Below are 24,211 nucleotides of genomic sequence, written 5' to 3'. Positions count from 1 at the left end.
AATGTTCAATATGTGTAGTATAAAAAATTCAATGTATTTTCAGTTACTTAGACAGCTTTTCCAGCATTTTAAGGCTGAAAAACTGCCTGTGTTATGCAGAAGTTGTATAACAAAACTGAAAGGTTAAGTAATTACAGATTCTTAATAAATTATTTATTTTTAGAATTTGTATTTCCCCCTTATAAACTGTGTATAGGGAAATTGCTGTAATAATGTACTGCTTATATTACAAAACTCTGTGCAAAGAGAAATATCTGCCTTAAGCACACAACATCTAGAGTAAGAATTTGAGGGCTGGGCTATGAGTAGACGTTGCATCCTATGTGGTTTTGGACATTAACACTTGCTGCCACTTCTTGAAACTCTCCAAAGCGACTGGAGAACAGAAAAAAAAACCTGACGTGCAGAGAGGCCATTTGGTTCCCTACTGCGTGAGCTCTCTTATTGTGATGTGGATTATTCCAATTGCCCTGCTTCTTTCAAGAGTCCAAGGAACAGGTAAGTTGCTGACTTGTAAAAATAATCTTGACCATTCAAGAACCAACTCCCATTGTCATTCTTACCATCTAAATCATAAAATATTGGTACTGTTCGCAGCCTGTCGCAAATAAAAAAGGTGGTTGACCAATAATAATCCCTAGTGGACAAAAAGTATTGCCCACGAGGGCAGTGCGGGATGCAGACAAGTAAATGCAAAAAATCAAAGATAGGAAAGAAGCATCTCATAAGCACTCAATGGAAACTATACCATCAATATCTCACTGATCCACATAACCAGTATAAATATGTTCTCTAATACATAACTTTTTTTCAAGAGAAAAATAAAATAAAGCACTTTAAAATAAATTAAAAGCAACTGGTGAGCCGAGAGCCTAATCCCACAGCACAAATAAGTACACAATTATATCCCTTAATAAATCAAATATAAAAATAAATCTATAAACAGGCCATGGAAGGCACTGGACTTACAAGGACAGCCTGATGCACTTTTGCATACAGTTTTGTCAAAGGCCCTTAGGATTTATTTTTATATTTGATATTACCTTTTCATTTATTAGTAGCAGGGGAATACCCAGAATGTTATAAATAATTACAGCGGGGTGATATGAAAGGCTAGGAAGACTGCCATTCCCTTTTGGCTCCAGTGCGGAGTACTTAATAGTTACAGATAGGTCAGTGAGAGGGATCTTTTTTTCGTGTCACACACTATAATGGGGATAGTTACCCATATTGTGCTTTTTCCCAGGTTATAATTGTGTACTTATTTGTGCTGGGGGATTAGGCTCTGGGCTCACCAGGTGCTTTTGATTTCTTTTAAACTGTTTTATTTTATTTTTCTCTTGAATAATTTATGTTTTAGAGAACATATTTATTATATTAGTTCTGTGGATCAGTGAGATTTTGATAGTATAGTTTCCTTTGAGTGCTTAGGGGATTTCTTCTTTGATATTTTGCATTATTTAAAAAAAAAAAAATAGCCTGTTTAATAAATAAAATGTATTTTTTACTTTTAAATGTATTAAAGTAAATTTTTTTTTTTTTTTCCTTTTCTGTTTTTCATATTTTTTTTTTAAATAATAGCTAACAAACCATTGGCCCCAATTCCAATCTGTTAGGATTCCATAATGACTTTTTTGTGTTATTTTCAAATTTAATCTCATTCCAATCCATTTGTATATGCAATAAAAACCAAATTAAAAGAAGGTATTCAAAAGCATTTGGGGCACAAATAAAATAGGTTTCTTGAGTGTTCAAATTCTACACCTTAGACTTTGGCTACTTGCACTGCTTTTTTTCACACACACACACACATTATGTGTGTTTTCATTCCATACCTATTGTTTAAAGATTAATTATAAAAATACACTAAACAACGGCAATATAAAGGCAAATTCACAAATGATATACCTGGTAAATAATGCTAGTTCAGTGTCTCAAAATCAACTAGTTAATTATATTATATGTTAGGGAGTGGTGCTGTGCATCAATTGATATATCAGAAATGTAAAGAAAAGAGATTCCAAACCAAGGATGCTTTATAAGCGCTCTATGCCCAGATTAATTGAGGCTTGATAAATGTAAAAACATAACTTTTATTAAAATCACTAAAATATGGGGAAAATATTTAAAACTAGAATAATCCGTGTGAAATCATATTCTACTCCTGTTAATCAATCATTTTGGGTTTCAAAGATATGTATTGCCTTTAATTGTGAGCTATAATTTTAAACATTTAGGACAATTGTGTTAAATTATATATTGAATACATAACATGAATCACTATTAATGGTTAAGAGAAAAGGCTGAATTCAAACATATTGTGCAGCCCTGACCGATTTTAAATGAACTAAAATGTTACATTTCTAATACTCATTTTTAAAATCATTTTTTTTTTTTAAAAAGAGGATTGTTATTCTGATGTTATACTGACCACTGCCTAATTGCCTGCTCTATAATAATTGAAGGTATGAACCATCCGTTGGGCCATATATTTCTTTTAAAATTGTCATAGCTTACGACCAAGCAAGGTGTGTGAAAAATTAAAGGGACATAAAAGTCATAAATTCATTTTTCATGATTCCAATAGAGCATGCCTTCAGTGTACTTCAGTTATCAAATGTACTTCTATTATTTTTTTTTAAAGTATGTTATTTAAAAAAAAATACACAACCAGTGTAGGTTCAGGAGTATGCCTCTGTGTCTTGTGCACTATATGCTGCCCCTACTGCTTAAAGTGTATAACTGTTAAAAACATTATTACAAACACTGCTGCCATATTACTGTTCTATTTAAAACATACATTTGATTCAACAATACCTCATACTTGCACAATTTATCATTGCACAAGCTGCTTGTGCAATACCGCCCCCTGCAGATTCGTGGCCAATCGGCCGCTAGCAGGGGGTGTCAATCAACCCGATCGTATTCGTTCGGATTGATTTCTGTCCGCCACCTCAGAGCAGACGGACAAGTTATGGTGCAGCGGTCCATTTGGCGCTTGATAATTTGCCCCTTAGACATTTAAATTGTTTTATAATTAATTCATGCATTTGTATTTTTAATATAAAATCATGTTTGCATTGTATATGCTTGAGAAAACTGGTATCACTGAGAAAGCAGCAATTTATGTAAAGTCTAACAGTGGGTACATGAGTGAGTTGAGTAAGTCTAACAGTGGGTACATGAGTGAGTTGAGTAAGTCTAACAGTGGGTACATGAGTGAGTTGAGTAAGTCTAACAGTGGGTACATGAGTGAGTTGAGTAAGTCTAACAGTGGGTACATGAGTGAGTTGAGTAAGTCTAACAGTGGGTACATGAGTGAGTTGAGTAAGTCTAACAGTGGGTACATGAGTGAGTTGAGTAAGTCTAACAGTGGGTACATGAGTGAGTTGAGTAAGTCTAACAGTGGGTACATGAGTGAGTTGAGTAAGTCTAACAGTGGGTACATGAGTGAGTTGAGTAAGTCTAACAGTGGGTACATGAGGGAGTTGAGTAAGTCTAACAGTGGGTACATGAGGGAGTTGAGTAAGTCTAACAGTGGGTACATGAGTGAGTTGAGTAAGTCTAACAGTGGGTACATGAGTGAGTTGAGTAAGTCTAACAGTGGGTACATGAGTGAGTTGAGTAAGTCTAACAGTGGGTACATGAGTGAGTTGAGTAAGTCTAACAGTGGGTACATGAGTGAGTTGAGTAAGTCTAACAGTGGGTACATGAGTGAGTTGAGTAAGTCTAACAGTGGGTACATGAGGGAGTTGAGTAAGTCTAACAGTGGGTACATGAGTGAGTTGAGTAAGTCTAACAGTGGGTACATGAGTGAGTTGAGTAAGTCTAACAGTGGGTACATGAGTGAGTTGAGTAAGTCTAACAGTGGGTACATGAGTGAGTTGAGTAAGTCTAACAGTGGGTACATGAGTGAGTTGAGTAAGTCTAACAGTGGGTACATGAGGGAGTTGAGTAAGTCTAACAGTGGGTACATGAGGGAGTTGAGTAAGTCTAACAGAGACACAGAGGGTTTTTTTCCATTTCATTTTTACTTAAAATTAATACATTTCAATTCCCTCATTTAGAAGTAATAAAGAAAAAAATGTCTCTTTATGGTCAAACTATTACATTTTGAGGCAACAAATTGACTCTATTTGTTTTTCTGATCTGTGTATTCCTATGCTGAGATGTGATAAAATGAGTTTAAAATAAAGCTGAGAACACTGTAACAATGATTTTAAAAATCAGACCATAGGATCTTACATTAATTTTGAAAACGTTGATGTAATTATTTATTGATTTCCTTTTTGATACATTTTCTCTCATCTTAAATATGGATTACTACTGCATGCAATGCATTTTTAAATTGTTTCTTTTTTCCCACACAATAAAACATGTTTGTTTTTTTTTGTAAAATAGTTGTACTGATATTTTTATGCTTGTGAGGCTTGTCACTGTCCACCAATAAGAACTTTTTTGTCATCCAGGGAGAAAATTTAAGCATCTGAAACAGAGATTTTCAATTTATACTATGCCTTTTCAGATATATTTAGTGAAATTGTGGTGAACTAGTTCTGGGTCCTTTTTGGTCACAAATGAGTTTATAAGGCACATACAATTTGTAATAAAGTAATAGATTTATTGCATGTGATATTTTCCAGCAGGAATAAAATGAAGTATTTAAATAGGACTAAACTACTGATATGATTATATTTAAGTAGAAATGTTTTTAAAATCATTCACCCAAACCAAAATAGAAACACACAACTAGACATCCCTTCCTGATTTAATTCAGACTTACTTAGGGTAAATATGTATTTCTCCATATGGCTTCATCTGATAACTTGTGTCATTGTGTATGATATTGGCAGTGATCTAGATGCAGAAAACAATATTTGCCCACCAGAAAATAAACAAACACTCTAGGCAAATCTCTCACACAAAAAACAAACAAACCTCCTGTCTCTCTAGTTTCACCATTCTATCTATTTTCACTAGTTTTGTATTTTATTATCTGTAGCTGATTCACTAAATTATACTCATGTCACAATTCTTTAGTGAATAAGCTTCACACAATAATATAGGGATTGGTGATACTGGAGGGTGCTTTAGTGATTTTTACCCTTGGTTCATATGGAAATACAAAATACCTAATACTACAAAGAGATATTGCATTAATAGTAAAAATGTACTTTATTTTAAATGGTCTGACTCAGGCAATCTAATGGATGTTCTGTGGGAATTTATTTTCAACATATACAGTATATAGCTAACTTGAAAGGAAGTCGTTAAAGGGACTTAAAACACTAGGGCCTAGATTTAGAGTTCGGCGGTAGCCGTCAAAACCAGCGTTAGAGGCTCCTAACGCTGGTTTTGGCCGCCCGCTGGTATTTGGAGTCAGTGATTAAAGGGTCTAACGCTCACTTTACAGCCGCGACTTTTCCATACCGCAGATCCCCCTACGCCATTTGCGTAGCCTATCTTTTCAATGGGATCTTTCTAACGCTGGTATTTAGAGTCGTTTCTGCAGTGAGCGTTAGAGCTCTAACGACAAGATTCCAGCCGCCTGAAAAAAGCAGGAGTTAAGAGCTTTCTGGCTAACGCCGGTTCATAAAGCTCTTAACTACTGTACCCTAAACTACACTAACACCCATAAACTACCTATGTACCCCTAAACCGAGGTCCCCCCACATCGCCGCCACTCGATTAAAATTTTTAACCCCTAATCTGCCGACCGCCACCTACGTTATACTTATGTACCCCTAATCTGCTGCCCCTAACCCCGCCGACCCCTATATTATATTTATTAACCCCTAACTTGCCCCACACAACGTCGCCGCAAGCTACTTAAAATAATTAACCCCTAATCTTCCGACCACAAATCGCCGCCACCTACGTTATCCCTATGTACCCCTAATCTTCTGCCCCTAACATCGCCGACCCCTATGTTATATTTATTAACCCCTAATCTGCCCCCCACAACGTCGCCGACACCTACCTACACTTATTAACCCCTAATCTGCCGAGCGGACCTGAGCGCTACTATAATAAAGTTATTAACCCCTAATCCGCCTCACTAACCCTATCATAAATAGTATTAACCCATAATCTGCCCTCCCTAACATCGCCGACACCTACCTTCAATTATTAACCCCTAATCTGCCGACCGGAGCTCACCGCTATTCTAATAAATGTATTAACCCCTAAAGCTAAGTCTAACCCTAACACTAACACCCCCCTAAGTTAAATATAATTTTTATCTAACGAAATAAATTAACTCTTATTAAATAAATGATTCCTATTTAAAGCTAAATACTTACCTGTAAAATAAATCCTAATATAGCTACAATATAAATTACATTTATATTATAGCTATTTTAGGATTAATATTTATTTTACAGGTAACTTTGTATTTATTTTAACCAGGTACAATAGCTATTAAATAGTTAAGAACTATTTAATAGTTACCTAGTTAAAATAATTACAAATTTACCTGTAAAATAAATCCTAACCTAAGATATAATTAAACCTAACACTACCCTATCAATAAAATAATTAAATAAACTACCTACAATTACCTACAATTAACCTAACACTACACTATCAATAAATTAATTAAACACAATTGCTACAAATAAATACAATTAAATAAACTATCTAAAGTACAAAAAATAAAAAAGAACTAAGTTACAGAAAATAAAAAAATATTTACAAACATAAGAAAAATATTACAACAATTTTAAACTAATTACACCTACTCTAAGCCCCCTAATAAAATAACAAAGACCCCCAAAATAAAAAATTCCCTACCCTATTCTAAATTTAAAAAGTTACAAGCTCTTTTACCTTACCAGCCCTGAACAGGGCCCTTTGCGGGGCATGCCCCAAGAAGTTCAGCTCTTTTGCCTGTAAAAGAAAACATACAATACCCCCCCCCCAACATTACAACCCACCACCCACATACCCCTAATCTAACCCAAACCCCCCTTAAATAAACCTAACACTAAGCCCCTGATGATCTTCCTACCTTGTCTTCACCATGCCAGGTTCACCGATCCGTCCTGGCTCCAAGATCTTCATCCAACCCAAGCGGGGGTTGGCGATCCATAATCCGGTGCTCCAAAGTCTTCCTCCTATCCGGCAAGAAGAGGACATCCGGACCGGCAAACATCTTCTCCAAGCGGCATCTTCTATGTTCTTCCATCCGATGACGACCGGCTCCATCTTGAAGACCTCCAGCGCGGATCCATCCTCTTCTTCCGACGACTAGACGACGAATGACGGTTCCTTTAAGGGACGTCATCCAAGATGGCGTCCCTCGAATTCCGATTGGCTGATAGGATTCTATCAGCCAATCGGAATTAAGGTAGGAATTTTCTGATTGGCTGATGGAATCAGCCAATCAGAATCAAGTTCAATCCGATTGGCTGATCCAATCAGCCAATCAGATTGAGCTCGCATTCTATTGGCTGTTCCGATCAGCCAATAGAATGCGAGCTCAATCTGATTGGCTGATTGGATCAGCCAATCGGATTGATCTTGATTCTGATTGGCTGATTCCATCAGCCAATCAGAAAATTCCTACCTTAATTCCGATTGGCTGATAGAATCCTATCAGCCAATCGGAATTCGAGGGACGCCATCTTGGATGACGTCCCTTAAAGGAACCGTCATTCGTCGTCTAGTCGTCGGAAGAAGAGGATGGATCCGCGCTGGAGGTCTTCAAGATGGAGCCGGTCGTCATCGGATGGAAGAACATAGAAGATGCCGCTTGGAGAAGATGTTTGCCGGTCCGGATGTCCTCTTCTTGCCGGATAGGAGGAAGACTTTGGAGCACCGGATTATGGATCGCCAACCCCCGCTTGGGTTGGATGAAGATCTTGGAGCCAGGACGGATCGGTGAACCTGGCATGGTGAAGACAAGGTAGGAAGATCATCAGGGGCTTAGTGTTAGGTTTATTTAAGGGGGGTTTGGGTTAGATTAGGGGTATGTGGGTGGTGGGTTGTAATGTTGGGGGGGGGTATTGTATGTTTTTTTTTACAGGCAAAAGAGCTGAAATTCTTGGGGCATGCCCCGCAAAGGGCCCTGTTCAGGGCTGGTAAGGTAAAAGAGCTTGTAATTTTTGTATTTTAGAATAGGGTAGGGAATTTTTTATTTTGGGGGTCTTTGTTATTTTATTAGGGGGCTTAGAGTAGGTGTAATTAGTTTAAAATTGTTGTAATATTTTTCTTATGTTTGTAAATATTTTTTTATTTTCTGTAACTTAGTTCTTTTTTATTTTTTGTACTTTAGATAGTTTATTTAATTGTATTTATTTGTAGCAATTGTGTTTAATTAATTTATTGATAGTGTAGTGTTAGGTTAATTGTAGGTAATTGTAGGTAGTTTATTTAATTATTTTATTGATAGGGTAGTGTTAGGTTTAATTATAACTTAGGTTAGGATTTATTTTACAGGTAAATTTGTAATTATTTTAACTAGGTAACTATTAAATAGTTCTTAACTATTTAATAGCTATTGTACCTGGTTAAAATAAATACAAAGTTACCTGTAAAATAAATATTAATCCTAAAATAGCTATAATATAAATGTAATTTATATTGTAGCTATATTAGGATTTATTTTACAGGTAAGTATTTAGCTTTAAATAGGAATCATTTATTTAATAAGAGTTAATTTATTTCGTTAGATAAAAATTATATTTAACTTAGGGGGGTGTTAGTGTTAGGGTTAGACTTAGCTTTAGGGGTTAATACATTTATTAGAATAGCGGTGAGCTCCGGTCGGCAGATTAGGGGTTAATAATTGAAGGTAGGTGTCGGCGATGTTAGGGAGGGCAGATTAGGGGTTAATACTATTTATGATAGGGTTAGTGAGGCGGATTAGGGGTTAATAACTTTATTATAGTAGCGCTCAGGTCCGGTCGGCAGATTAGGGGTTAATAAGTGTAGGTAGGTGTCGGCGACGTTGTGGGGGGCAGATTAGGGGTTAATAAATATAACATAGGGGTCGGCGATGTTAGGGCAGCAGATTAGGGGTACATAGGGATAACGTAGGTGGCGGCGGTTTACGGAGCGGCAGATTAGGGGTTAAAAGTGTAATGCAGGGGTCAGCGATAGCGGGGGCGGCAGATTAGGGGTTAATAAGTGTAAGGCTAGGGGTGTTTAGACTCGGGGTACATGTTAGAGTGTTAGGTGCAGACGTAGGAAGTGTTTCCCCATAGGAAACAATGGGGCTGCGTTAGGAGCTGAACGCTGCTTTTTTGCAGGTGTTAGGTTTTTTTTCAGCTCAAACAGCCCCATTGTTTCCTATGGGAGAATCGTGCACGAGCACGTTTTTGAGGCCGGCCGCGTCCGTAAGCAACTCTGGTATCGAGAGTTGCATTTGCGGTAAAAATGCTCTACGCTCCTTTTTTGGAGCCTAACGCAGCATTTGTTTGAACTCTCGATACCAGAGTTAAATTTATGGTGCGGCCAGAAAAAAACCCGCGGAGCGTTAACAGCCCTTTTACCGCCAAACTCCAAATCTAGCCGTATATGACTGTAACATAAAATGTTTGATTATGCTTATTTAAAAAAAAAAAAAAAGAAGCTATTTGCAACATTATTTCATTATTTATTTTGCCCCCTTTTCCAGTAATTTAATTGTGGGTTTTCCAATTATGAGAATTGGAAGATTATACTGCAGACAAATAATCCTAACTCTAATACATCTTTCACTAGCTGGCTTGAAAATTTCAAGCTTTGTCTAATACAGTATCAAATCCAAATTTGCTCCTCAAATTAGGTAAGTGGTGTGGGAAGTTTGGCCCTTGAAAATAAATTGCAGGCAAGGTGGTAAAATCATATGAAACCCAAAAAAATTATTTTGTGATTAAGACAGAGCATACAATTTGAAAAAAACGTTTCCAATTTACTTCTATTATCAAATTTGCTTTGTTCCCATGATATTTTGGGTTTGATTTATCAAAGGCTTCGCAAGCCTTTCGACCCACTATGGCTGCAGGTTCTCACAAGAGAACCTGCACACCGTATTTAACAAGCAGAGGTCATCAGACCACTACTTCCCTAATTTTTCGCCACCTCTAAAGTGGTGAAATATAATATCCCCGGTTGTACTAGAGATTGACAGCTCCTGCCCGCGCATGATTGGCTGTGCGCGGGCAGGGGCGGGATTGCACGTGAGCACAAAATAGCGCTCTCAAGCAATGCAGAATTACTTCAAGGGAATTCAGCCCGCCAGAGGCGAGCTGCGGCAGACAGAGGAGCGTATGTGCGCCCCTGTCCACCTCAGCTGATAAATCGCACCCTTGTGTTGAAGGAGATCTTTGTCATTGTATACCCCTATCATTGTACCCAGCGCTATGGAGTTTGGCGGCGCTATACAAATAAATGATAATAATAATAATAATAAAGGAGATACCTAGTTAGGGATCTGGAGCACTACATGGCAGGAAATAGTGCTACCATCTAGTGCTCTTGCAAATGGATATAATTATTGCAAAACTAATTCTATATAGTGCTCCAGAAATGGTCCGGCTCTGGTATACGTCCCTGTTTTTTAACAATAGATACCAAGAGAATGAAAAAAATGATAATAGTATTAAATTAGAAAGTTGTTTAAAATTGCACACTCAATCTGAATCATGAAAGAAAAATTTGGGGTTTCATATATCTTTAATGTATTCAGAAGCTATTCACAACCAGTTAATTTATTGCAATACTACACAAAAGTCTTGTATATTTAAGATGATTTAAAGGGACATAATACTCATATGCTAAATCTCTTGAAACTGATGCAGCATAACTGTAAAAAGCTGACAGGAAAATATCACCTGAGCATCTCTATGTAAAAAAGGAAGATATTTTACCTCACAATCTCCTCAGCTCAGCAGAGTAAGTTCTGTGTAAAAAGTTATACTCAGCTGCTCCCAGCTGCAGGTAAAAAAATAAAAAAAATGAAGAAATGAACAGTAGCCAATCAGCATCAGCAGTGCTGAGGTCATGAACTCTTTTACTGTGATCTCTTGAGATTTTACTTAACTCTCATGAGATTTCATAGTAAGCTGAATAGGGAAATAAGAGAGTGCACAAGGCTCATCCCCTAAGCTGTCCCAGGACAGACATACTAATATGCTGCTTAGAAATCCTTTACAATGGGAGGTGGCTACTGAGAAACTTTTGAGGTAAAATATCTTTCTTTTTTACATAGAGATGTTCAGGAGATATTTTCTAGTCAGCTTTTTACAGCTATACTGCATCACTTTCAAGTGTTTAAACATTTGGGTATTATGGCCCTTTAAGTTAGTTTAAATCCTGTAAATCATTTAAGAGGGAAGGCATTTTAATAAGATTAAATCTAGAAAAGGATATTGAGAAAGAAGGTTGACTGACGGAAATTTCAGGGTAAAAATAGAAGCATTCTATTTTCTACAGAAGTTAATAGATTTACTGAATAGCTTCCCTGCAACAAGGCATAAAAAATATGATTTCTTGCATTTAGGGCTACCTTGAGTTTTTGCTAATCTGGATTTTAGGTTCACAGAGATGAGCACGGTGTGTTGGTTTCGAGCAGCTATTGATTTTATGTTTCTTTTAAAGGGACTTGAAAACCACATTTTTTCTTTCACGATTCAGAGAGAGCAGTGATGGCGAACCTTGGCACTCCAAATGTTTTAGAACTACATTTCCCATGATGCTTAGGCACTATGAAGTGCAGTCTGGAGTGCCAAGGTTCGCCATCACTGAGATAGAGCATACAATTGTAAACAGCTTTTGAATCTACTTCTATTATCAATTTTGCTTAATTCTCTTTGTTTCCTTTTTAAAAGGAGCCGGAATGCACTACTGGGAGCTAGCTGATATATGTGCAGCCACCAATCAGCAGCTAGCTCCCAGATGCTGAGCCTACCAAGGTATGCTTGTCAACAAATTTGTTTAAAACTGTATGCTCTATCTGAATCATGAAAGAAAATGTTTAGGTTTCATGTCCCTGTAATATTTTATATATTTTTTAGATCATATTTTCCAATAAACTACAACTTAAAATGTTTAACTGGGAAAAGAGATAAAACATAACAAAACTTTTTTTTTAAAGTTGCAGGTATGCAAGAGCCAGAGATCTGCTATGTCCTGGATGCAATACTTTTCCTGTATGGGATAGTCCTCACTGCTCTCTACTGCCACCTCAAGGTGAGGGAATGCAATAAAAAAAATGTATTCATCTTCTATGACATGATAGATACGGACTATAATTTTTTTTAGAATTTAGAGTTTCATAACAATATTTTTTAATTACTTAGTTTCAAAAAATCCTATGTATTGACAGTAAGAAGTAAAAATCACAATCAAAATACACATTAAAATAGATTTAATAAATTAGTATTGCAGATATGCAGACAATTGCAGATTAATTAAGTAGATATTAAAATTGTATTAATACATTTTAAAATGAGAGATATGCATAAAAACACAGGTTTAATTTTCATTATGCAGGAAGAAAAACACACTTTGGGCTAGATTACAAGTGAAGAGCTAAATTATTGTGCTCCCGCAAACTGACAAATTTGCGATTAACTTGTAATACCAGCGCACAAGCAAGTGATACTTAGTGCTCCACTTGAAATCTGGCACACAATTTTTATATTGTAAAATTAGTCTTGCAGCCTTGGCAAATGGGCTTGAACCACAGCATTTCTTGAGCATGTCTGAATTTTTCTTACAGGTCTCATTGTATTGTCTAATCATTCTACTCTTGCAGATCTCACAGTTTTTTCTTTAAAGATGTAAGTTTGTCGCAAAGTATGCAATGTGTTTATTGCACTAATAGAAAAGATGTATACAAAACTAGAGGCAAATGTAAAGTACAGAACACTGGAAGTAGATCAGTTTTATTTGCATTTGCTAACAAAAATATCAGTGCAAGGATGCACCCTGTCATATGTGCTTTCTCCTTTGAGAATCTGCATTCTAGAGCACTTCCTTACTTTTTATACAAAGCAGTTCACCTCTCACTCATTGGCGATGTCTAGAGATTAGGGTTCTTAATTTGATAACAAAGACATTTTTTTAAAATAATAGAATAACAAGCAAGAATGAGTGTAGTTAATTGGGTGGTTCTAAGTGTGGCTAGATAGGATACTGCAGCTCGGATCACAAACCCTGTACACGTTATAGTTCCAACCAAAAATGTTATTCACAACGTTTCGGTCCAGAAACCAGAACTTTATCCAGGAAATACAGCTATAACAAAAATGAGCTATTTACTTACATAGCCACTAGCTTTAACCCCTTCATGGAACGTCCTTACTGTTATGGTGTGTTCCTTCTCCCCCATTGCTTCCTGATTGCTGGACCAGTTGGGGGATGTGTCTAGCAACTCAGACAGTCCCCTATGATCCAGTCAGCACTCAGGAGCAGTGACGATTAGAGAAGAAGACATATCAGTGCTACAATGTCTAGAAAAACATTTGGAGCAGTTATTCTTCCATCGCTGAGTCTATTTGCAAAAGGCAATTATTAGCTACTTGGCCCGTGAAAGACGACCTAAGGTTTCTATGTGAATCCTTATTACAGAGCTGTTAACTGGAGACAAGGTGGAAGTAGCAACACTATTGAGACTGCACAACAGGTTGCTTGTGTTTGTAGACAGCTCTCCACATGCAATGAATAAAGCTGAGTTTACAGATAATAAACCCTCAGCATGAGAGTAAGTACTGCAATTTTTAAATATCTCACATTAACTGTGGCATGAGATGGGATCCTGTATTGTAATCATTATTATTAAGTGAGCTGGGGCTGTATAATTTAACCACAACATGATTAGAGTGAAGAACTCATTGCACATCTTTTGGTTTAGTATATGAGAATATAGCTGCTCAAACAAATTTATATGCCAGCCACTCTCAGTATGTCAGAAACAATACCCTTCTGAGATTAAAACATTTTGGAATAGTGAAGAAACCCAGCATTCTTTTATACTGGAACTAGAAACCTATCCTGGCTACCCCTCTTTTCCCAGGGATTATTAAAAGGAATCGATACAAACAGCTTCAGCAGTTTCTTCATTATAATGATAATACCCAGTGCCCCCCCTCCCAGAAATAACCCCTCACATGACAGGGGCTATATAAAATAAGGCACCTTTCTGGAAAAAAAATCATAAAATTAATCTCCTGACAAGGACATTTGTATAGATGAATTTCTCGTGAAATTTAAGAGAAGATTGATTTTCAAGAAATTTAATCCATCCAAGCTGTCACACTATGGAATAAAATTTTATAAACAGTGCAAATTCAGTACAGGGTATACCTGGGCATTTTGTATTTATGAGGGAAAAGAAAGCTTCCTAGATCCACCTGGATGCCCAGATACAATTGGCAAAAATTGCAAAATTGTGTGAGAACTCCTCCTACCCTTGCTGAACAAAGGGTACAATCTATGGCTGGACAATTATTATACCAGCATACAGCCTTTTAAGTATTTATTTTATTTTGAAACCCTAGCCTGTAGCCCAGTGCAAAAAAGTCATACAGGTTTCTCCCAAAAGCTGATATATGGAAAAAAATAACATAAGGGCACAAAATCAGGTTCATGCCGTGATGAGGTACTAGCCCTTCGGTACACTGACAAAAAAAAAAGTGTACATGCTCTCCAATGCACGATGACACTGCAGTGCCAGTGTATGTGAGGAAAAGGATGCACAGATCCAAAAACCAAAGTGCATTGTGGAGTACACCAAAAATATGGGGGAGTAGATTTAGCTGACCAGTGCATACAGCCCTATCTACTTCAGCAAAAGACCAAAACCTGGTACAAAAAAGTAGCCTTTTATGTCATTCAGGTTGCAGTGTATAATGTGTATGTGCTCTACAAAAAAGAATTTTCATAAATATTATATCTAATATTTTGTTTAACCAGACCCCTAATAATCCTCCCACATTTCAGTCAGAAAATGTCCAGAGACTTTGCGGTAGCCATTTTCCCTCTAGGATCCCCCATTCAGACTGCAAAAAGTCACCCCAGAAAAAATGCAGATGCTATAAAATATTTAAAAAAAGGATTTAAGAAGGACTCTAGTTACTATTGTCCTTCCTGCCCATCTCTTCCTGGCCTCTGTATCACAGACTGCTTAAAAATGTACCATACAGAGTTAAACTTTTAATTCAAATGACTCTGTATGTGTTCCTAATTTATTTTAGTTTATTATTCTGTCTTCCTGACTTCATTGATCCTCTGACCTTGCCCTGACCCTTTTTATGTTTTATGTTAAGCCCAATCACTCTCAGGTCATAATCAATTAACTATACACAACAACTCAAAATACCCCTTTAAGATTACCTTGAGTTATCTACTTTTGCAAATGGGATGCTATGATGGGGTAATTTTTATTACTGGGCTGCCATAATGTCTCAAAGGCGACATAGGTCCAGAAAATCAATGTGACAATTTTCCATGTAAATGGGCAGGCCCCATATTTTGCTCTGTAACTTCCAGAAACCCCATAAAATGTGTATATGGGGGGGTACTGTTGTAATTGTAGAACATTGCTGAACACAAATATGTGTGTTTTATTGCAGTAAAGTCTTTTAGGACTATGATATTCACAGTACAATTGCTTGGAAAACATAACATTTCATAATTTATCACACTTACTTTTATTCATATAAAAGTATAGTTTATATATAAACAGTTGATATTAAAAGAAAGCTCTATTTGTCCTCTAAAAAACAATATACAATACATTTGAGTGCTCTTAATTTTAAAGAGGTAAATTATGGTTGAACAAATATATAGCTCAGATTCTAGGTTTTGTTTATGTTCAGAACCTGGACAACTGACTATATCTTGAGGGGGTAAAGTTTGGAAACCAAAGCGCCACAAAAAGGCTGGGTCTGAATAAATGCTAAATCAATAAAATTACACTTTATTTTAAAACATGCATGGATCCATGTTACAAACCTATAATTAAAATATACATAAAAACAATTTGACAATAGATTAAAATCACATCCAGTATCCTCTTTCTGGTGTCTAGTTTGACCGATTTAGACTGATGTACCAGTCCTTACTAATAAACATATATTTCCTAATAAGAGTTATGTTTGGCTATTCCTGAGATTAGGGTGATCAATGGTGATGCTTACTTACAATCTGCTAAATTATCAGAAATGTCTGTTGTTAAATGTTGAGTGCATGAACTATACAAATGAGGTGACTGTGTTTCAATCTATAGTGCAAAATTGGAAATGAAAATGAAAATAACTTCTTTCAGGTGATCAAATTATTTCAACCTGTGAAAAAATAAATGAGAAGGAATAGTATCAAAAAATTCAAATAGTGTATGAGCTAATTGAACTGAAAAGTGACTTCCACTCAAACAAAATCAACCAAATGCAATATCAACTCCAGCATGGTTAAAACAAATAATCGTGTGTGGAATGAAATAGAAATATAAGGGCAGATAGCCCAAGTCCGTGATAGTCACTAATTGAAAAAAAGTCTTCTAAAAAAGGTGTTGTAATCCAAATGTTAGTGTTAAATCCAAACCAGCAATAAAATGTAAAAAATACAAAGAATAATAATAATAGTCTCTTGCGAAAAAATATTAATAATCACTTGTGAAAAAATATATATAAACACTTTGAGAATCAGTGGCCACTGCTAAAAACAAAAATAAAAACTAAACGTGCAGAATTGTGGAAAAGATCTATAGATAGATCTTCCTAGTGAAGGTTATCCTTGTAGAGGAAGTGCCTGCAACCACAGCAGGACCAATGAGCTGTTATGGGTTGTCTAGGTCTCCTCAAAAGCCCGGCAATCCCAAATGGCACCTAAAATAATAAAAATAGACACAATAGTGCAGAGAGTATTTACCCAAGTATGATAAATGAAAATCAACTCACCAGTCGACGCGTTTCGGTCTATACTAGACCTTTTTCAAGACTGGAATATGTAATTACAGGTGCTCTTTTATACCTATTTGGCCAATGTAGACCGGAAGTGGTTGCATGGTACTTCCGGTTTCATACCATTTGTTAAAACCCTTATTTCTAAATGGCTTTGCTTAAAACTTAATTTTGCAAACTTGTTTCTTCCAAGTAATCTTATTGCTTATGTATTTTGTTTGTTTTTGTCTTTATTATATATAAACTTGAACCGGTTTGTTTATCATAGGTCCTTAAGTTCTTCCAGTTTCTTAGGCAAATTACTTCCGGTTTACCTTGTGCCTTATTCTACAAGTATTAACGTATAATGATCAATATACATATCACTGTGAATAAACTTGTATATTCCCACAATGTATTTGTTTCTTCCAAGTAATCTTATTGCTTATGTATTTTGTTTGTTTTTGTCTTTATTATATATAAACTTGAACCGGTTTGTTTATCATCGGTCCTTAAGTTCTTCCGGTTTCTTAGGCAAATTACTTCCGGTTTACCTTGTGCCTTATTCTACAAGTATTAACGTATAATGATCAATATACATATCATTGTGAATAAACTTGTATATTCCCACAATGTATTTAAACCTTTATATTCAGACCCGGCTCTTCTTAATGTTGTCATTTGTTAATCACTGGATCGTTTAGATCTTGGAGAATTATCGATTCGTAATTAAAATGGAACATTTTAGGGACAATGTTAACTATAGAGATTAGTGCGTAATCTTAGATTGTTACTAAATGTTATGATTTCTTGTAACAGTTTAAAATCTATATGTTTGCATTTATGCGGTATTATCCGCTCTTCATTTTTTGGTTGCCATAGTAAGTTATCATGTACCTTGTGTGTTTAGGGAGATCTGTATGTTTAATCAAACTTCATTCTTTTGAATAGCCGTAGTATGTTATATGCATTTTTTTGAGTTGCCGTGGTAAGTTTATTGTATATAGGGGTGTGTGTAAAAAGGCAGGTTTCTTATTGGTTGAGAGCGGTTTTCCCTCTACCAATAGTGTAAGACTTAGGAATAATAACTATGCGCCTATTTAAAGACGCTTGAATCTCTGTCTTTATAAAATTGATCAGTGTAATAGTGTCACTGATATTGATTCAGTCTATCTGTTTTCTTTGGGAAAACTAGTGAAAGGTTCAACTCTCAGTTATTGCCGTAATATGCTGTATGCATTTTTTGAATTGCCGTAGTATGTTTATGTTTATAGCCGTAGTATGTTATATGCATTTTTTGAGTTGCCGTGGTAAGTTTATTGTATCTAGGGAGGTGTGTAAAAAGGCAGTATTCTTATTGGTTGAGAGCGGTTTTCACTCTGCCACTAATATAAGACTTAGGAACAATAACTATGCGCCTGTTTGAAGACGCTTGAATCTCGGTATTTGTAAAATTGATCAGTATAATAGTATCACTGATATTGACTTGAACTATCCGTTTTCTTAGGGAAAACTAGTGAGAGGCTCAACTCTCAGTTGTTTACAGGAGCTATATAACTCCTATCATTCTTGCCCACCTAGATTTTCTAAGCGCTTGGGATTTGGGCTATCTGCCCTTATATTTCTATTTCTATTTCATTCCACACACAATTGTTTGTTTTAACCATGCTGGAGTTGATATTGCATTGGATTGATTGTGTTTGAGTGGAAGTCACTTTTCAGTTCAATTAGCTCATACACTATTTGAATTTTTTGCTACTATTCCTTCTCATTTATTTTTTCACAGGTTGAAATAATTTGATCACCTGAAAGAAGTTATTTTCATTTTCATTTCCAATTTTGCACTATAGATTGAAACACAACACGGAAGGACACACTATAAAGTTTTTATTTACACAGTCACCTCATTTGTATAGTTCATGCACTCAACATTTAACAACAGACATTTCTGATAATTTAGCAGATTGTAAGTAAGCATCACCATTGATCACCCTAATCTCAGGAACAGCCAAACATAACTCTTATTAGGAAGTATATGTTAATTAGTAAGGACTGGTACATCAGTCTAAATCGGTCAAACTAGACACCAGAAAGAGGATACTGGATGTGATTTTAATCTATTGTCAAATTGTTTTTATGTATATTTTAATTATAGGTTTGTAACATGGATCCATGCATGTTTTAAAATAAAGTGTAATTTTATTGATTTAGCATTTATTCAGACCCAGCCTTTTTGTGGCACTTTGGTTTCCAAACTTTATCTGATTAGTACTTATTGACTACTAGGAGTCAATTTCCAAAGCCAAGGTCGATCTAGGCAGGCGCATAGTGTACCTCTCACAGACATTTATAATCTTTTCACCTAGTCACGCTAAGCTGCCAGCCAAGTTTGTACTAATATTAATATTAATTTTTCTATCACCTATGCACCACGGTATTTTTATATATTTCATGATGGAGAGTTTGCGGAATCTAAGGGAAGCAATTGATTTATAAATAGTGAAAGATAGAACTAATCTAAATGTAAGCACAGATGAGGAGGATGTAATTGACATCCAGTTGATTTTCAGGGAATTGGAGAAACTATTGATTACAGAAGTAAAAAACAAAGCTGAAATATCTTTTCTGCAAAAGTGCCTAGAATTAGATATTATACCAAAAGGGCTATTGGTGCATAAAGAATGTGCATTCCCGCTGTCAGAAAATATTGCCGAAAAATGGAGACAGATACTAATTGATACCTCCAGAAAATTAATAGAACTTATTATAGAATACAGATCAATGCTAACATCTAATATAGACCTTGAAATAAAGGAAGATGAGGAAATTATCCTAAACCTAGAGAACTCAGGGCCAGAAACAAAGGATATAGCAGATAGAAAAGAAAATTTAGTTAAAAAAGTAAGTAAAATTAAAGAGGATGTGATACAAAAGAAAACCAAGAAATTGATAAAAGAGCTAAATAATAAAGAAAAAGCAAATAATACAGTATTAGGCGACACCGATATAACAAAAGGGACCACTCAAGAGGATATTGATATCAAACACAAACCCGGCTCTAATATTTCTAATAAGAATGAGACAATTGACCTAAGTTTAGAACAAAGAGAAACCCTTTCTGATGGTTTTCGAAATGGAAGATATTTGAATAATAAAAAATCACATATAGAAAATATACATAGTAATTATGACTCCTATCATCGACATAATCATTACCAGTATAACAATGGGTATAACACTTATAGACAAAAAGAGAGATTCTATAGAAGACAAAATTACATCCAAAGATTGGACAGGGGACAGCGATATAATATGAGGAATAGAGATAACTACCCTAGCGATTGGAATCTGGAGAATAGGATCAGAAGGGACCACTCTAACCATTGGAATCAGGAGAATTCTAGCCATTGGCATCAGGAGAATAGGACCAGAAGGGACCATTCTAACCATTGGAATAGAGAGAGGAGACACCATGATGATTCTAGAAGATTTGATTACTATGGGCCAGAACAGGACACAAGAAGAAGGCCTGAAGATTGTGAATATGGAGGTCACCAACATGGGGCAGAAAGAGGATATTATCAGAGAGAGAATAGATACCAATCCGAATATCACCAAAACAGAGTGAAAAACTTTCAGGACCCACCAAGGAACCATTATAGAGATTATGAGAATAATCTAGAAGGTGATAATCCATATGGAACTCCAAGAGGATATCAGAGAAATGACAAACAAAAGAATGGAATGGAAGAAAGAACGGAGAAAGAGGCTAACAGACTAGAGGAATGGAAAGAACACAAAAAAGCAAGAGACAAGGACTTAAAAGTGGCAATCCCAGTTACAGCAACCATATCACAACCTTTTTTAGAGTTGGGACATCACCACCAAAAAGGAAAAGAAAAACAACATACAACAAAAACAAGGGTAAGACACACAGAGGAAGCAGAGGAGGTATAAAGACTAAGAAGGCCAAACAGAAAAACAACAATGAAGGAAAAAGAGGAACGGATAAAGGAATCTTCAATTTAAGTTCATATACACTAAATGATGACGAAAAAGCAATCCTAAATTTTGGGCTTTCATTTGCCCCATCGAGAGGTTTAGATAAATTTGGTACTTTCGTAAATACGAAAGAATTTATCAGAAAACTAACGTTGAAAAGATTCTTCCTTAAGGCCGAATCAGAGAAAATTGGGGAAAATATCAGGAGAAATGAAGATCAGGGGACAAGTGACAAGTATATACATACTGAACTAAAACCAAGGTCAACCTTTTATCCTGTAAGCAGTAAAGGAACAGCAATAGAAGCCTTTGAAACTGTTGTTTGTAAAGAGATAAGGGAGATACGATCAAGAAAATTAAAACACAAGAAGCAGAACTTGTCAAGAAAACAACGAGAGACCATCACGAAGCTAGAACGGAACCAGAATCTGACAATAAAATCCGTGGATAAAGGAGGAGGGATTGTCGTGATGGATAGGAAGGACTATGAGGCTGAAAACAGACGAATGCTAAGCGATACAAGTACATATGAGGAACTGAAAGGGAATCCTACAAATCTATACAAGAGAGAACTTACCGACTTGTTGAAAGAAGCCAATGAGGAGGGGATACTAAACGATAAAGAGTTTAATTATTTAAATATAAAGTATCCTGTCATACCGATACTATACCATCTACCCAAGATCCACAAATCAACAACTAAACCCCCCAGAAGACCAATAATCTCCGGAATAGGATCTTTAAGCAGCAACCTGTCGGAATACATAGATCAACATTTACAAAAGTTGGTTAAGAAATTACCCTCTTACCTGAGGGACTCGATGCAAGTTTTGAACCTCATTGAAGATCTACCTTGGAAAGATGGCTATATACTGGCATCATGTGACGTGACGTCACTATATACGAGCATTCCGCATGAGGAGGGTATCGATGCAGTAAAGTTCTTTTTGGATAAGGAACCCGATATACCATTACAACAAAATGAGTTTATATTGGAAAGTATCCGGTACATTCTCACACATAATTTTTTTAGTAATGAAGGCAAATTCTATCGCCAGATTTGTGGAACTGCCATGGGGACCAGGTTCGCGCCGAGTTATGCGAATCTCTATATGGGTAAATGGGAGCAAATATTCTGGGACTCCTGCCCAGCTGGCGCGGACCTGGTCCTATATCGGCGTTATATTGATGATATAATTATAATCTGGAAAGGCACTTTGGAAGACCTGATGTATACAATTGAAATTATGAATAAAAACTATGTAAATTTGAAGTTTACATATGAATGGAGCCACACAGCCCTGACGTTCTTGGATCTAAGAATAGAGGTAAGAGAAGGAAGATTGGAAACATCTACACATTTTAAGGAAGTGGATAGTAATAATTATGTCCACAAAAAGAGCTGTCACCTCAGTAGATGGAAGAACAATATCCCAAAGGGACAGCTGTTACGGATGAAAAAGAACTGCTCCAATCCCTCCAAATGGGAAGAACAAGCTTCAATAATTAAGGAGAAATTCATAGAGAGAGGCTACAACGAGAAAATGCTGGATGAAAAACTAGATGAAGTGAGAAAAACAGAAAGGAAAGACCTTACCAAATACAAAGAAAAGGTTAAGGATAAACCCATTGAAGACAGTCTCAATATAGCTATGGTAACAGAATACAGTGAGAACAAAGAGATTGTAGAGAACATCTTTCGAAAACACTGGGCGTTGCTAAAGGACGATGAAATCCTAGGGGAAAGACTGCCTGAAAATCCAAGGTTTATATACAGAAAAACGAAAAATCTGAAAACCAGACTGGCACCTAGCCTTCAAAAGAAAAAAACTGAAGGAATACGGGATGTGTTTGGAAAAAAGGTGAAAGGATTCTACCCTTCTCACATGTGCAAAGCATGTAAATGTGGGATTAAAACAACCAAATTTAACTCGAACAATACCAAAGAGGAATTCAAAATACAAGATCTGATACGCTGTCATGACAAGGGAGTGATCTACCTACTGCAATGCCCATGTGGGCTACAATATGTAGGGCAGACTTCTAGAATCCTCAGAGACAGAATTCGGGAACATCTGCTAATGATTGAAAAGTTAAATATGGATACACCATTATACCAGCATTTCTCAACCAAGCATCATGGAAATACTAACACATTAAGATATATGGGAATTCAAAAAGTTGCCAAAAATTGGAGAGGTGGTAACTTTGAAAAACTATTACTAACTAGCGAATCGAAATGGATATTTCTAATGGATTGTCTACATCCAATAGGTCTTAATAATAAAGAAGATCTCTCCCATTTACTAAATTAAGAACATACAGATCTCCCAAACATGTAGAAGATTGAAGACTTCTGGAAAGAAACATCCAAATCTGATATGACTTTTGGAAAGAAACCTCCAAGTCACAGGAAAAAAAAGAATCATCACAGTCGCCTCTCTCTATCTCATGGTGGTATATAAAATATAACATATATAATGGGTCTCTCTATCTCATGACCACATACAAAATCTGACATATATTGGGTCCCTGTTGTTGGGGCCTCTAAATTGAAACTTCTGTTAAGTCCAGGGTAGGTCAAGAATCAATTGTCTTTTGAACCGTAAATGAGATATCTGTCAAAACAAATCAGATTTAGTTAAGAACATCTTGAACAGATGCTCCACTCAGCTCAAAATAAACATGAACATCTGAACTTCAGTTTAAATTATACGTCAGTAAAGTGCGTATAAAACTATAAACTAACTATAAAACAAATTTTAGATTCATAATTAAATTAAAATAATACACTACAAACATAATAGGGAGATAATTTCCCTTTTTTTGATTAAAGTAAGATGGGAATGTATAAGGAAGAAGGAAACACCTCAGCCACTAGAGCAGTTTTCTGAATTAAACCTAGAATGATTAGGATTGAGGAATCACCATATTATCTGGATCAATTGAACTATTTAGATTGATACTCCAAAAATTAGAAGAGTAAGAGCCTCCATATAATTATTAACATTTTTATTTATTATTTTTATATATATTTTTTATATTTTTTTATATTTTTATATTTATTATTATTTATTTTATTTTTTAAGACATTTTTACATTTCTATTTTTAAGAGCCTCTCATAAATTCTAGGGCCATTAGGAATACATGTACTGGCCAAATATTAAAAGACATAGAAATCAGGAGACTCGCAGTGAGGAGTGGTAGATATCAGTATAGAGATGTAGAATTGGTATTGCCAAAGAGCCTCCCCTAAGTGCTACAGGTATTAGCCAATTGTGAGACCAAATTAAAATGGGAACCTCCAAAGAGCCTCCCCCAACTGCTAGAAATGGAAAAT

At 35.9% G+C, this 24,211-nt stretch overlaps 1 protein-coding gene across 1 annotated transcript in view; it reads left to right on the top strand.

Moving 5' to 3' along the window:
* Nucleotides 1-363: 363 nt before the first annotated feature.
* LOC128651188 (high affinity immunoglobulin epsilon receptor subunit gamma-like) overlaps nt 364-24,211 on the top strand; it is an 86,666-nt gene continuing 62,818 nt past the window's right edge. The window contains exons 1-2 of the mRNA XM_053704480.1: nt 364-498; nt 12,080-12,174. Of these exons, the coding sequence (XP_053560455.1) occupies nt 450-498; nt 12,080-12,174 (144 nt within the window). The 5' untranslated portion in view covers nt 364-449. The remainder of the gene's footprint in view (nt 499-12,079; nt 12,175-24,211) is intronic.

This window comes from Bombina bombina, chromosome 1 (assembly GCF_027579735.1).
Source record: "Bombina bombina isolate aBomBom1 chromosome 1, aBomBom1.pri, whole genome shotgun sequence".
Classification (NCBI taxonomy): domain Eukaryota; kingdom Metazoa; phylum Chordata; class Amphibia; order Anura; family Bombinatoridae; genus Bombina; species Bombina bombina.
Note: the sequence above shows the minus strand (reverse complement) of the source record. Positions and strands in the feature narration are given on the sequence as shown.